Source organism: Mus musculus, chromosome 5 (genome assembly GCF_000001635.26).
Source record: "Mus musculus strain C57BL/6J chromosome 5, GRCm38.p6 C57BL/6J".
In the NCBI taxonomy this organism is placed as follows: domain Eukaryota; kingdom Metazoa; phylum Chordata; class Mammalia; order Rodentia; family Muridae; genus Mus; species Mus musculus.
In genome coordinates, this window is record NC_000071.6 from 8,682,280 (window position 1) to 8,696,797 (window position 14,518).

The 14,518-nt window shown below is 37.5% G+C and overlaps 1 protein-coding gene and 1 long non-coding RNA gene across 3 annotated transcripts in view; one reads left to right on the plus strand and one right to left on the minus strand.

The window, feature by feature from the left end:
- The window catches only part of Abcb1a (ATP-binding cassette, sub-family B (MDR/TAP), member 1A), a 181,485-nt gene that overhangs the window by 115,189 nt on the left and 51,778 nt on the right, over positions 1 to 14,518 (plus strand). For both annotated transcript variants that reach the window (NM_011076.3, XM_006503556.4), the window contains 4 exons: positions 1,105 to 1,156; positions 2,942 to 3,133; positions 3,848 to 4,019; positions 11,787 to 11,911. In NM_011076.3, the coding sequence (NP_035206.2) occupies positions 1,105 to 1,156; positions 2,942 to 3,133; positions 3,848 to 4,019; positions 11,787 to 11,911 (541 nt within the window). The remainder of the gene's footprint in view (positions 1 to 1,104; positions 1,157 to 2,941; positions 3,134 to 3,847; positions 4,020 to 11,786; positions 11,912 to 14,518) is intronic.
- Gm31157 lies at positions 10,277 to 13,497 on the minus strand. Its single transcript, XR_376724.2, has 2 exons — positions 12,308 to 13,497; positions 10,277 to 10,628 (listed from the first exon to the last, which is right to left on the minus strand). It is a non-coding gene; the product is annotated as a predicted gene, 31157 (long non-coding RNA).

Consider the following 14,518-nt stretch of genomic DNA (forward strand, 5'->3'; position numbering starts at 1 on the left):
TTTCACATCTGTCAAATCAGATTTGTCTTCATGAGTCTTTCACATACTGTAGCCCTTTTCAGTGATTTTGAGGTTTAAAGTGTTCCTCTACTGTCTTAATTGTGCTGATTTCTTCTATAATATATTCATCATAAATATCTACATATTATACCACAGTGTATGCATCATTGCTTCTAACAGTAGAGTACTGTAGACAATGAAAATCTCAACTGACATTGAGATTCAATTTATAAAGAAACTAAACAGTGTACACATGTGTTTATATGTATACGAATATACTTGAAACACTTGAAAATAACACACATAAAAATATTGAGTAGTCGTTAGGTTCCCAAATCTGGACCATGGCCTTGGTTGACCAGTCCTGTGGTGTATGCTCAATAAACTATCTCTGTCCAACTGAAAAAAAATTGAGTAGTGATAATTTGTGTTTATAGGGGTAGTAAAGTTATGAAAGAGTTTTAAGCATATTAAATTCAAACTCGGTATTTCTTAGTATTGGATGATGCTTGTCAACGTTGTATATTACACTTGAATTTATATTATATGTAATAAAATCACATGCAGTAACTTCTAAATAAAAATTAAAGTGCTGAAATGGGGCTGGAATATAGCTGAGTAGGTAGAGTGCTTGCCCAGCACGCACAAGGCTCTGGGTTTGTACGTTCAATTTCCAGCACCACATAGATATTGAGTATAGAGGTTCCATTCTGCAATCCCAGTACACAGAGGCAGAGGCAGAAGGATCATAAGTAGAAATGAGTTTGAGAACCTAGATGACATGATATCCAGTCTCAAATGAACAGACAAACACGTAGAGAACTGCATTGTTAGTTTTTAAGTGTATACTTGAGAGTCAGGGATGCAGTAATATTTATCACCGTGTTTCCTCTGGCAAATATATATCACTGAATTTAGGTTGTACGTGGTCGCACACAGTCAACAGGGCAGTATTGGAACAGATGTTAAATGCTTTTACACAAATGGAGCTGAGTCAGTTAATTCTCTTTTTTCACAATAAAACAAGTTTAATTTATTTTGTGCTTAGTTTTAATGGAAACCAACGAAGCATAAAAGGTTTATATTTGTTTTGTGTTGTTCTAGGTGAGGCCGATAAAAGAGCCATGTTTGCCAAACTGGAGGAAGAAATGACCACGTAATTATATATAATTCTTACTATTATCTTATTAACATTTCTTCATTGATCTAATTACAGTAATATAGTTATAGTTTACATAATAATAATAAAATTAGAAGGTTTCAGACTATCATTATTAGTTTTCGAGAAATACACATTATAGTTTTTTAAAGTGTTTATATCATTAAATATATTAAGGTTAACTTTCAATTAAACTTATGTATGCACTTGAAAAGATAGCATAACATATACACAGAAATTAGAGGAATTTAAAGTAGCCCTTTAGATATATTTGAATTCACAATAGTTATTGTCAATGGTTTCCTAGTGAGTACTTTGCTTCCCGGGTATTTCCAGTCATAATGCTAAGATGAGCCAACAGAAATTCACTTCTAAACAGAAAATACAACATCCTAGTAGTAGTCATTCTGGCCTTAAGTGACATGGACAGACTTTTACTTCTGTTAATGATTTATGCGTATTGGCAGTCTGTGCAAGAGCTGTGTAATAGATGTCCAAAGTATGTGCTAGCGAATCAGATGATAATGATTCTGTATTTTACTATGATTTCTCTAATAGTTTTAAAGAAAGTTGAGACACAATAACATTTTGAAAGATGAAAATTAAATACTTATAACTATTACTGTGAGGAGGCATATTCTTAATACAGGAGAAACTCTACTATCTTAAATGTCTAAAATGTATTACATTAAAATGCAGTGGTATTTCACTGCATATGTTTTACTTGTTAAATGGGACTTCCTTTGAACTCTTTCTTGCACTATCACTTGTGCGATAATTAATTTTACAGTTATATGTTAACTAAAATGTAATGTTCCAATTGCATCTTCCTTAATAAGTATAGTTTATAACATGTAGCTTGAAGGCTGGTTTGCTTAGCAACATTCTTATAGGTTGCTCTTGGAAATGTAAAAGGCTGGCTGTGTGTTATATGTCTATTTTTTTAAATCTAGTATTTGGTATGAGCATTTTTATTCAAAGATAGCAAGTAATGAGTATTTAAAATATACCAAATCCTCTCCTTCAGTTCATTTTGCCTTGAAAAAGTGTGTTTCAGTGACAGAGCATTTTCTTAGCATGGATGAGATCCTAGGTGCCACCCCATGCACCCAAAAAAAAAAAAAAATCAATAACAAGAAGCAGGGTGTCTATTTAATGTATACATGGACTGGTTGGTGAAGCCATAGGACTTTTATCTATAGATATAAGTTTCAGTTTTCAGTTGTCAGTCATCTTCCAAGCTCTGCTAAACTAATAGTTCAAAAGAGCAGGGGACCATCTCCACCTCTTGGTTATACTTTCTAATAAGTTCCATCAGTCTTTCCCTCCTCCAAGGTGCATAGACCACCCTCAAGGCTTTGTCAATTGATGCTGACATAACAAAAGTAGAGAAGACTACAACTACAACCTTAACTGATGTGCTAGCACACTAATGATCTTTCAAAATCACTGACATTCTCTGAGAAATTATTATGGACTAGACCCTGGCCTGAATGTATTTCAGACGTATTGCATATTCTTATCTCCAAAATACACAATTGAAGTTCAGGTTATTAAGTATCCTTAACTACAGGGTAGTTAGATGAAGAGCTGGGATTTGCCTCAAATCCATTCTTCAATATTGCCAAAGACACAGGTGGATGCTAATCATTACAGCTCCATCCAACAACTTCTTGTTTGTTAAGGATGGGGAATACCCAGAAAACTAAAGAAATAAAACTAAATTGTGTTTAGAGAGAGGGACTGGTTTGATACCAGCATTACAATGTTCTTGTTTTTCAGGTACGCCTACTATTACACCGGGATTGGTGCTGGTGTGCTCATAGTTGCCTACATCCAGGTTTCATTTTGGTGCCTGGCAGCTGGAAGACAGATACACAAGATCAGGCAGAAGTTTTTTCATGCTATAATGAATCAGGAGATAGGCTGGTTTGATGTGCATGACGTTGGGGAGCTCAACACCCGGCTCACAGAGTGAGTACTTCGTTGTATGCTGAAGTCAGATGTGGTCTTGTTCTTCATGCTGTGAAGCAGATACCACCAGATACCACATCTGTTAGGTGTGCTGGTGCATAACTGAGCAGAGTAAAGCCCTGTGGACAGTACCTGTGTCTCACACAGTTTCTTGTTCACAACTGGCAGGGGATGGGAGGTAGGGAGGGGACTCCTGCTTGCCTGGCACTGAATAAGGGGTTAAGCTTGCAGAATCAAGACTGAGCACAGCAATAGTGCACAATGAAACAACAACCTGGCCTGCCTGTCCCACTGAGCACTATCCTGCCAGGGCTTCATGGCACCCTTGGACAACAGTGGAAAGAAGGAAGGGGCTCCTGTCTGTCATCCTCTGCTTCATGAAAGACATGATGAACTCAAAGATTGTGTTCATAGAGGACAGAGCCATATGCACACAGCAGAAATCTCTGAGCAGTTGAATATTTCGCAGTGACTAGTCTTACACATCCCATGTTTGTATTCTGAGGCCATGTGGACCACAGAACATTGTTAATGACAAATCTCCTACTGACAGCTTTCCCCCATCCCCACAGTCCCAAAGAACTAGTCATGCCAAAGATACTAGGCAAAAATTAATGTACTGTTTCTTGACAAAACAACACTAGGCTCAGGAGAAAAAAAATGTGTATTTGCAGTTCTGACATCACATGTAACACAATCTCTTTTTTCTTTTAGTGATGTTTCCAAAATTAATGAAGGAATTGGTGACAAAATCGGAATGTTCTTCCAGGCAATGGCAACATTTTTTGGTGGTTTTATAATAGGATTTACCCGTGGCTGGAAGCTAACCCTTGTGATTTTGGCCATCAGCCCTGTTCTTGGACTGTCAGCTGGTATTTGGGCAAAGGTAGGTGAAGTCCATGAGTCCAGATTTTAAACTCTTTCCCATGACCCACAGAAAAGTCTTTTAACCACAATAACTCTGTCAGTGAATATTATATACAATTTCACTCTTTTTGTTAAAATAACAACAGGATATTTTATCAGCTGAGGATAAAATATCAGTTGAGCTAGCCCCATGATACTTCATGCTGTGCTTAGCCATGTGATTATTTATAAAAACAGATGAAAAAGAGAGAGAGAAATCTTAAGTTCATCCTTTGCCTTCGTGGGAAAAGATATGCTAAACCTATAAGATCGCAAATACCTGTCTTAATGACGTTTCTATTGTTGTGAAGAGATACAATGACCGAAGGAGCTCATATAAGGAAGAGCTGGGCTGGCTTACAGTTTCACAGGGTTAGTCCATTCCCATTATGGCAGAGCACATGGCTGCAGGCAAGCAGGCAGGCACAGCACTGGCACAGTACCTGAGAGCTTCATCTTTATCTGTAAGCACAAGGCAGAGCGGTGGGGCAAGGAGAGCTAACTAACTGGGAATGGCATGGGCTGTTTAATCCTCAAAACCCACCCCAATGACACACCTCCTCCAAGGCCACCCCTCCTAATCCTTCCCAAAACAGTCTCACCAACTGGGAACCAAGTATTCAAATGTATGAACACATGAGTGTCAGTCCCAGTCAAACCACCACAACCACTAATATGTGACTGTGCCAATCTCTTCACAGAAAGTAAAGATTCAAATTCAGTCAACAGCAAATGTCTCATTCAGTTTTCAGTTTTAATGTTTTATATGTGTATAGGTTACATTTACTTGTTCTATAAATTGATTTTACCATTTTGTCATAGTTGCAAATGGTTCTGTGTATATACATACATAATCTACACATACTACATACATATATGCATGCATATGTGAGTGACTATATTTATTTAAATCCTTTGCAGTAAAAATAACTTGTGGAACTATTGTCTAGTCATGGACACATGTAAACCTATAACTTCTAGTCATGTTATTCAGTCATGAAGACACAGAAATTCTTCACTCCATGCACATGCCTCTACCAATTCTGCAATTTATTTTCCATGTCTGAGTCAGCATGCAATTCATTTTATAAGACCACTTAATGCAAGTGTACCTATATGGTGAAAAGATTGGCTCAGCACATAGATTTTGTGAGATTACATGAAAGATATCAGAAGTCAAAAGTCCACCCAAATGCCACCTATGTAACATAGAAGTCGCTCTCACGTTAGAAGCCTCGGGAACTCTTCCCTGTCAGAGGATGTTGGGTTGTTATTGCAAGCAGTAACTCTCACTGACTGAGCATCTGCTATGTCCACCAGATACCTGTGAAGCGTAGGCATCAGCTCACTTAGCAGGCAGAGTAACTGAAGTCCTGAACACTGTTAATTTGTTACCCGGGAAACATGATGGGCGTACTGTTCCTGGTTGTTATCAGTTAGCTGAGAGCTGGCACCTCTCCTTTTTCTTAGTTGATTTTTCTGTTTAGTAGAACATTGAACAGATTAAGTGGAAATTCTTCACAACAGAGCTTAATGAAAAACTACTGATTATCTACTCTAAGTCGGGAAAACAAACTAGTACTTAATTTTTTAATAACTAATCTTATATTGCTTCTGATACTATTTATTTAATAAAGACAGCCCTTGGCTTTTATTTTAATCTCTGCTCTTTGATAATCTTTCTATATGATTATATATATTTATTAATCTTGCATTTTGGCTATATTAAAAGTGATGTGTCCTGGTTCCCGAATATTATAGACAAAATGTCCCGAATGTGATAGAAAGGCCCATCATTCTCAGAACCAGGAGATGCCACAAAACACCCCCATATACACTTAATTGGTCCACACACATAAATAAGATATTGAAATGATCAGATTATAATTTTTAAGTAACTACCATAAAATGCTTCACTGATTTATAAAATCATTTGAAACAATAACAAAAACTCATAAGCTAATAGGAAATTATTAAAAAGAAAAAAACAACAGCAGAGAACTGAGAGACATAACAGTAAAAAGAGCCGTGCTGTATGGATTCTTTCAGTCTATTCAAATGGAAATTATACAGTAGAATATAGAATATTCAGAATCAGTGAATCTGAAATATAGAAAACCAGGAAAGCCTCAGAGTCATGTGTGACAATAATAAAAGATTCATATCATTGCCTTGAGTCTCAAAAGAGGTGAAAGTGTATAGCGCTTTCAACTAAGTCGAAGACCTGGTGGCTGACAAACAGAATAATCAGGTGCAAGAAGTTAGTCTGACCCCAAGCAGGATAAAATCAAAGAAGTCCATGTCAGGACACATCATAACTAACGTGCTAAAGGCTGATCACATAAGGAAGGTTTTGTGTGTGTGAAAAGATAGAAAAGGGGGAAAATCCCATATTGGAGTGGATGACTGATAGTAAGCTAAACCCAGTAACATAAAAAAGAATTATAAATTATGGCCAAATGAGATTTAGTTCAGCTATGTAAAAATGGCACAGCACTTGAAGATCTGTGTAATCTACCTTACTTTATACTAAAGAAAATAAACGGCCATATCATCTGACAGAACAAACCTCTGACAACATGCAGAACTCAGGGATGTTACCTGTCAGAAGGTAAGAATAGAAGAATGCCACTGCAGTTCTAAAGTGCCATTCGGATATCCCCATTAGCTATTGAATGGTGGAAGGAATCTCCCCCCACCAGTACCAAAATAAAACATTTCTGACTTCATTTTCATTGAAACACTGGAGCTCTAGCTGCTGCCATAAGACAAGAAAAAAAAAAAAGGCATATAGATTGGTAAGGAGAAAAAGAAAACTATGAATTTCTGAAAGCAGTTAATGAAGCTAGAAAACATGATCTTTTGTTTGTTTGTTTGTTTCTCTTTAATCTTTTATTGATTATTTTGTTTATTTACATTTTAAACATTATCCCCTTTCCCAGTTTCCCCTCTAAACCCTCTTTCCTACCCCACTCCTCCCTGCTTCTATGAGGGTGCTTCCCCACCCACCAACCCACTCCTGCCTCACTGTTCTAGCATTCCCATACACCGGGGCATTGAGCCTTCTCAGGACCAAGGGCCTCTCCTCCCTTTGATGCCCAACAAGTCCATCCTCTCCTACATATGCAGCTGGAGCCATGGGTCCCTTCATGTGTATGCTTTGGTTGGTGGTTTAGTCTGTGTGACAACTGACTAGAAAGGCCACAGAATACCAGATCCTGTTAAACATGTAGAAACTGATGTTGGTGGAAACAAAAAATTTCAGATGTTGGAGGAATATAGAGAAATTGGATGGCAATGCTGAAAGACAATCTTGCTATTGCTTAAAGCTTAAAAAAAATCTTTATGTCTGTGAGTGCTTTACCCGCATATGTGTATGTCTTAGTTAATGTTCTACTGCCATGAAGACACTCCATAGCCACAGCAACTCTTTTAAAGGCAAACATTGAATTGGGTTGGCTTATAGGTTCAGAGGTTTAGTCCATTATTGTCATGGCAGGAAGCATGGTGGTATGCAGGCAGACATAGCCAGAGAAGGAGCTGAGAGTTCTACATCAGAATTGGAAGGCAGAAGGAAGGCATTCATTGGGACTGGCTTGAGCATTTGAACCCTCAAAGCTCACCCCAGTGATACACTTCTTCCAACAGGACCACACCTACTCCCACAAGGCCACATGTCCAAATGGTGCCACTCCCTAGGGTTGAGGCCATTTTCATTCAAACCACCACAGTATAAATACATCATTTGTATGTCTGGTACCAAGGCCAGAAAAGGGTATAAAAGCCCCGGAAGCTGGAGTTACAGGTGGTGTGAGCTACCTGACATGGTGCTGGGAACATAACTTGGTTCTTCTGAGAGAATAACACGTGCTCTTAGCCATGGAACCTTCCCTCAGCTTTTCATTGTTATAAAACCAAGCATGCAGTTATGGTTTGACCTAGCAATCACATCCCTGAGTGTTTATCTACAAGGAAAGAAAAGGATGCTGAGGTTAAAACTTATACATCCTAGCTTAGAGCAACTTCTTTCTGGAGTGAGATCCATCTCTCCTTCAACAGATGAACTAGATAACTAGTACATGCCCAATGTGCAGTAGTACCACCCAACAAAGTCATGCTGACTCATGCAGCAAGCTATATAGGTTTCCAGAGAATTACGTCAAGTGAATTAATGCCTAGTCCTAAGAGCAACATACTATTTGATTGCGTTTGTATGACACCCTTTTTCTCCTCCTCCTCCTCCTCCTCCTCCTCCTCCCCTCCTCCTCTTCCTCCTCTCCTCCTCTTCCTCCTCCTCCTCCTCTCCCCCTCCTCCTTCTTCTAAATTATTTTATTTATTTACATTCCTGGTCCCTTTCCTGGTCCCCCCTCCCAGAGTTCTTCACTCATTCCCCTCCCCTTTGCCTCTGAAAGTGTGCCTCCCTAACCACTCACCCTCTACCCACTTACCCACCTACTCATCTCCATCTCACCGCCCCCAGTATCCCCCTTCCCTGGGGCATCAAGTCTCTACAGAATTAGGTGCACCTTCTCCCACTGAGGCCAGACAAGGCAGTCCTCTGTTACATATGTGCCAGGGCAGGGGGTGGAGGTGGGGTTAAGGGGGTTGCATGGACCAGCCCATGTACACACTTTGGTTGGTGGCTCTGGGAGCTCTGAGGGGTCCAAGTTAGTTGATACTGTTGTTCTTCCTATGGAATTGACATACCCTTCAGCTCCTTCAGTCCTTCTCCTAACTTTTCTATAGGGGTCTGAAATCTCAGTCTAATGGGTTGGCTGTATCTATATCTGTCTCAGTCAGCTGCTGGTGGAGCCTCTCAGAGGACAGCCATGCAAGGCAACTGTCTACAAGCACAGCATGGCATTTTGTTGTTGTTGTTGTTTGTTTCATTTTATTCCTCAAGACAGGGTTACTCTGTGTACCCCTGGCTGTCCTGGAACTCTTGTAGACCAGAATGGCTTTGAACTCAGTAGCCCACATGCCTCTGCGTCCAGAGTGCTGGGATTTAAGGAATGTGCCAACAAGCCTGGTCCTATACAACATTCTTAAAATGATGTAAATATGTCAAAATGGATGCCAGAAATTAGAGATGTTAGGGGAGAGGAAAGGGAAGGGCTACAGACAGAGGGGGTAGGTCTATAAAAGCAACCCGAAGGCTTTGAATCTTGACTTTGATGACAGGCACATTAACCTATATAGGTTATAACATTTCCTATAAAGTCACACACCTATAAATTAGTAAATGTGCATAATATTGTTGGAGTATATAAATGTTAAATTCCTAGTTGTGATATAATTCCTATGCTTTTCAAATGTTACTATTGGAGGACACTGGATAGGGGCATATGTAATGCCAATGTATTGTTTTTGACATGGGTCTCTATAAGTAACTCAAAAGAAATAAATCATTAATGAGAATAAAATTTATAAAATAATAAAACAAAAGCCACATTAAGAAATAAAAGACTGAATTCAAATGTGTTCAAAAATCCTACAATAGTTTAAAATATTATTTCTGAATATATTACTTTGAATATAAAATTACCTGTATTAGATAGCTTTTAACTTTCTCTTACTTTACATCAGAAATTGGTTGAGGCTGGCTTGTTATATCCATGAGAAATATATCTTTCTTTCTACTCCTCTTCCCTCTCCTCTTTCTCCTCTTTGCATTTTCTTCCTTTTATAGAAAACAGATTTTTTTTTCTCACACAGTGTATCCTGATTACAGTTTCCCTTCCTCCGTTCCTCCCAGTTCCTCCCTACCTCCCAAATTCTTACTGACTGTCATTATGAAACCATCAGACAATAATCAAATATAATAAGATAAAATCTAACACATTGGAATTGGACAAAACAGACAAACTGAAGGAAAAGAGCTGGAAGAAGGCACAGGAAACTGACCTGCTCATTCACACACACAGGAATTCCATAAAAACATTAAACTAGAAGCCTTTAGACATACGCAAGGGCCTGATGCAGACCCACGGCAGCTCTGTGGCTGTGGTTTCAGTCTCATGGAGTTCATAGGAACATTGCTCAGTTGATTTAGAGACCTTTGTTCTTCTGGAATTCTCCATCCCCTCGGGCTCTTACACTCTTTCTGCCTCCCCTTCCATGTGGTTCCCTGAGGGGCGGGGGTGTTTTCTTTTAACAGGCATGATCTTTTATGAGAAAAAAACTTAAAACAGATTTTTTCATATTCATGTCTGCATACAATCATGGAAGGTCATAGATTTATAGGTTAAATAAAAGAGATTTATTGAATTCAGAAATATTTTCAATAGATTAATAGATTAAATAGCACATTTTAACTTCTAGGTAATTAAGAGTAGTAGTCCTGTTGTTGGCTGTCTCCATTGTGAGCTCCACAGGGAGTGAAGAGAAATGATGCTGAAACATGCCATGTGAGCCCCTGGATTCTGCAAGCCTGCGGACTGAGGGGTGGTGCTGACCAGTCCAACCCAGACCTGGAACTCTGAAAGAGTCACTAGTGTTGGGCAGCCCTAGGATGATGGCTTTGAGAAGTCTTCAAGGTCTGAATAATCAGTGGGGTTTGTCTCAGGCATCAGTGGAAACAGATAAGCACTGTTTAAAAAAAAAAGAGTGATTCTTTTAATGGCAAGAAGGAATCAATTCTTCTAAAATAATGAGAGCAAACGACTCAGCTTACATATTGTAAGAGTGTGACGCTGTTAAATCAGAATTCTGTGAAATGGTTGTGCACAATGCTTAATTAGATGGCTGGTCACTTTGTCATTCCTGGTCCAAATGGTAACCTTAGTCTTTCTTCCCATGCCAGTTGATCCAGCTGTCAGTTGGCGTGTTTCAGATATTCACTCCTAGTAGCTGCTAATCCAGGCTGTGTAGCCAAATGGACTCACACTTGAGCCCTGGATATTCCACTTACTACTGAATTACTAAACTCAGGAAGTTTCCATTTCCTTCTATATAAGCTAGGAAAACCGATTTCCCTTTGTAATTGAAAAGAACAAATCAGATCTTATGTGCCTGAGAGGATTAGGATTGTTTCTTAACAAATGCACAGGAATCAAACAGATGATCAAAGAGCATTGTTGAAGCAACAACAAGAACAAAATCATCCCTGGTATGTGAATGCACTGTTTTTATAGGGATCACCAGAAGAGGAAATTGTGGCCTCTGCAATATTCTAGCCTCTCACATTAACACTTCTGAACCAGGGTATCATTGAGTGTTGCTGGGAATACCACATGTCCTGGCCATAAAGCCTAATTTTTATAATTCTTATGATTATATTGTGGCATGTGTTTTCTTTTCTGAATATTAACATTTCCCAACACTCCTATTGTTTAGATAAGGATCCATGAAATACTCAGTATGAAATTTTATAGTTTGCCTAATTTGTTATACATTTTTATTGTCAAAAATTTTTGAAAAAAAAGCAACTTGGAGACATCTTACATAGTGATATATATATATATATATATATATATATATATATATATATATATATATATATATAAAAATAGGTATATATAATATGTATTATATTATATATAATTATATATTATATACAACATATTGTATATATATAATTTATACACACACACACACAAACACACACACACATATATATATGTATATCATGACCAAAGACAATTGAAAGATTTTAATTCTTCAAATGTAGTAATACTCAGCCAGCATATGTGTACTTTAACTGTCATTTTTCATTTTTTAATAATCTGAATTTGCCTTTTAAAACAGATATTGTCTTCATTTACTGATAAGGAACTCCATGCTTATGCAAAAGCTGGAGCAGTTGCTGAAGAAGTCTTAGCAGCCATCAGAACTGTGATTGCGTTTGGAGGACAAAAGAAGGAACTTGAAAGGTTTGAATTTCTTTTTCAAGTAGAAATGTTTATCAGCCCACATGACATTTAGGATGGCAGTGTTAATTATGATATTTTTCTCATTTCTTAAACAAGCCAATACTTACATATCACAACACTAGTAACATTCTGGAAAATTGCCATTGCACTTGTATTCTTCTTATATCTGAAAGATCTTTTTTCTTTTGTTTTCTTTTTTGATTTTAAAGGCAAGAGGTATATTTATCTAAATGATGTAATTATAATTTTCAAACATTTATTGTAGTAAGTATGCATTATTTTATATTGAGAAAATGTTACTTTTAATAAGAAGTATAATATAATTTAAATAGTAGAATAATGTTGCAAATAACAGTACACAGGTAATATAACATTTAAGTATAATAGGAAATCTACCTTAATGATGGGATGATATTCCACCAGATGCAGCCCACATTCTCATGAAGTATAAATTCATATGAGAGGGGAGAAAGAGTATCGACAACTACAAAGAAGTAAAAGTTTAGTAAAGCATTTGGAGGATGTATGGTTTGGAGGCAAAATATTATAAAAGAGTCAAATGGGTATACTTCAGAGGAGTGTGAAATCATTGCCTGTAAATGCTCCAAGAAGATCAAACAAGTTCTAAGGTGGGACATTTTAAGTACAGTGGTCACAGGATCCCCCTTGAAGAAGAGTTCATCTAGGCTAAGGCCTGAGGTGAGGAAGGTCTTCAAAAGCAGGGATAGGGATAGCATGGGTAGGAAGAGCAGTTTACCAAAGTCCCCGAGGTGGCAGAAAGCTTTGGTGTTTTTTGAGATATATTACAAGGCAGGTGAGCCTGGACCTCATATCCGTGGAGAGAGATTGGGGTTCAGCCAGGATGTGGGGACTGCAGAGAAGAGATGGGACTTTATTCCATGGGTATGGGCGAGTCCTGAAGGTGTGAAACTGAGGAGTGGCCATCCACAGGTTACAGATATGCATCTCTGTATGGACCATCTGATGAACAGATGAGAGCATTTACAGGGTGAGATCACAGAGGCCAGTGGGAGGGCTGATGCCAGGAGGAAATTGACAAGATTTAGTAAAATTTATGAATTACATTTTCCAACTTATTTACAGTAATGCATGTGTGTGTGCATGTGTGTCAGATTGTGTTGGGGTGTGCATGTATATACACACGTATATACACCATAGTCACAGGTCCATTTGCAGGGGTTGCTTCTCTCTTTCCACCAATAGAGTTGCATGAATCAAACTCAGGTTGTCAAGTTTGGTAACAACAGAGTCATCTGACCAGCCCCTGGTTATTATTAGACCACATTTAATCTTTTAGTTTTCTTTCTAGTTCTTATACTCTTTCAAAATCAGTATCTGTCTGGCTTTCTTTTCAAAATGGCTGGTGAATGAGGAATTTAGCTCTCGTGGACTAGAAACTGACCAGAACTGTGAATACATTTAATTCAGTAGGATAGTATTGTTCTCAGGTTAGAAAGCATTTTCTGGCTGAATATGGCAGCATATGCCTATCATCCTAGCATTAGGGGAGTAGAAGTATTATGAACAAGTTTCTTCATAATAAACAATATTTTCTAAGCACTGTTTTGTTAGTTATTCACTCTTTTTTTATTTATCATTTCTCTATTAGATCTTTTGATGATTGGATGGTTTTATACATCTGGCTTGACATCAATGACGTGTTCATTTAAAAACTAGTCTTTTAAAACAGTGCTACGTAAATGCAGTATTGTTTATGTTTCTTTTCTCTTCTCCTCCTCCCTTATCTTCCTTTATCTGTATCTGTCTGATATCGGTATCTATCTGGTATCTGTATGTATCTGGTATCTAAATGGATTTTTTTTTCCTTGTTGATTTTTCCTTTGCAAATGTTTCTTCTGGCTGCGTAGGACACCATACTATCAATGAAATGGTTTCAACTTTAGCCTCGGTAAGCAAGAACTGAAATAAAGAACATGATAGAGAATGAATAATGAGTCTTTAGGTTTCTTGATGTTATCACATAAAATATTTGCCTAGTGAATTATTAAATTTAGCTTAGGTCAGCTTCTAACTTGAGACATACACTTAATTAAAACATGTTTCTTAAAAATATTTTTTTGCTAAGAGATTATTACTGTTGTCTTTAGGGTATACATATTTTATAAATATAAAATTCCCTCTGAGTTTAGTCTTTACTAAATGTAATTCTTATGGAAATACTGTGTTGTGTTTTTAAAATCTTGGTAACTAGCTAAAAAAAAAAAAAAAAAGGTAGTCACCAGGACAAGAAATAATACATACTCTGGACAGGATTTGAACTTTTGATGTGCTAATTAAATGAAGTTTTCAAAGAAAATTGATAGTGTATAGTATTCATATAATTACATATTTAATGGTTCAAAGACCTCAAAATATGAATTTTATGTGGAAATATACTCCTTTAGTTTAAAAATTGTAAGATACTATCAGCAAGACAATGAAGACTCGTGGATCTTCAGGGAGTTCAAATAAAGAATGTGAAGATTTAAGAGTGGTGGCACACACCCTAAATCCCAGGACTTGGGAGGTAAAGGCAAGACAATGGTGAGGTCCAGGCTAGCTTTAGAGTAATACCCTTTCTCAAGA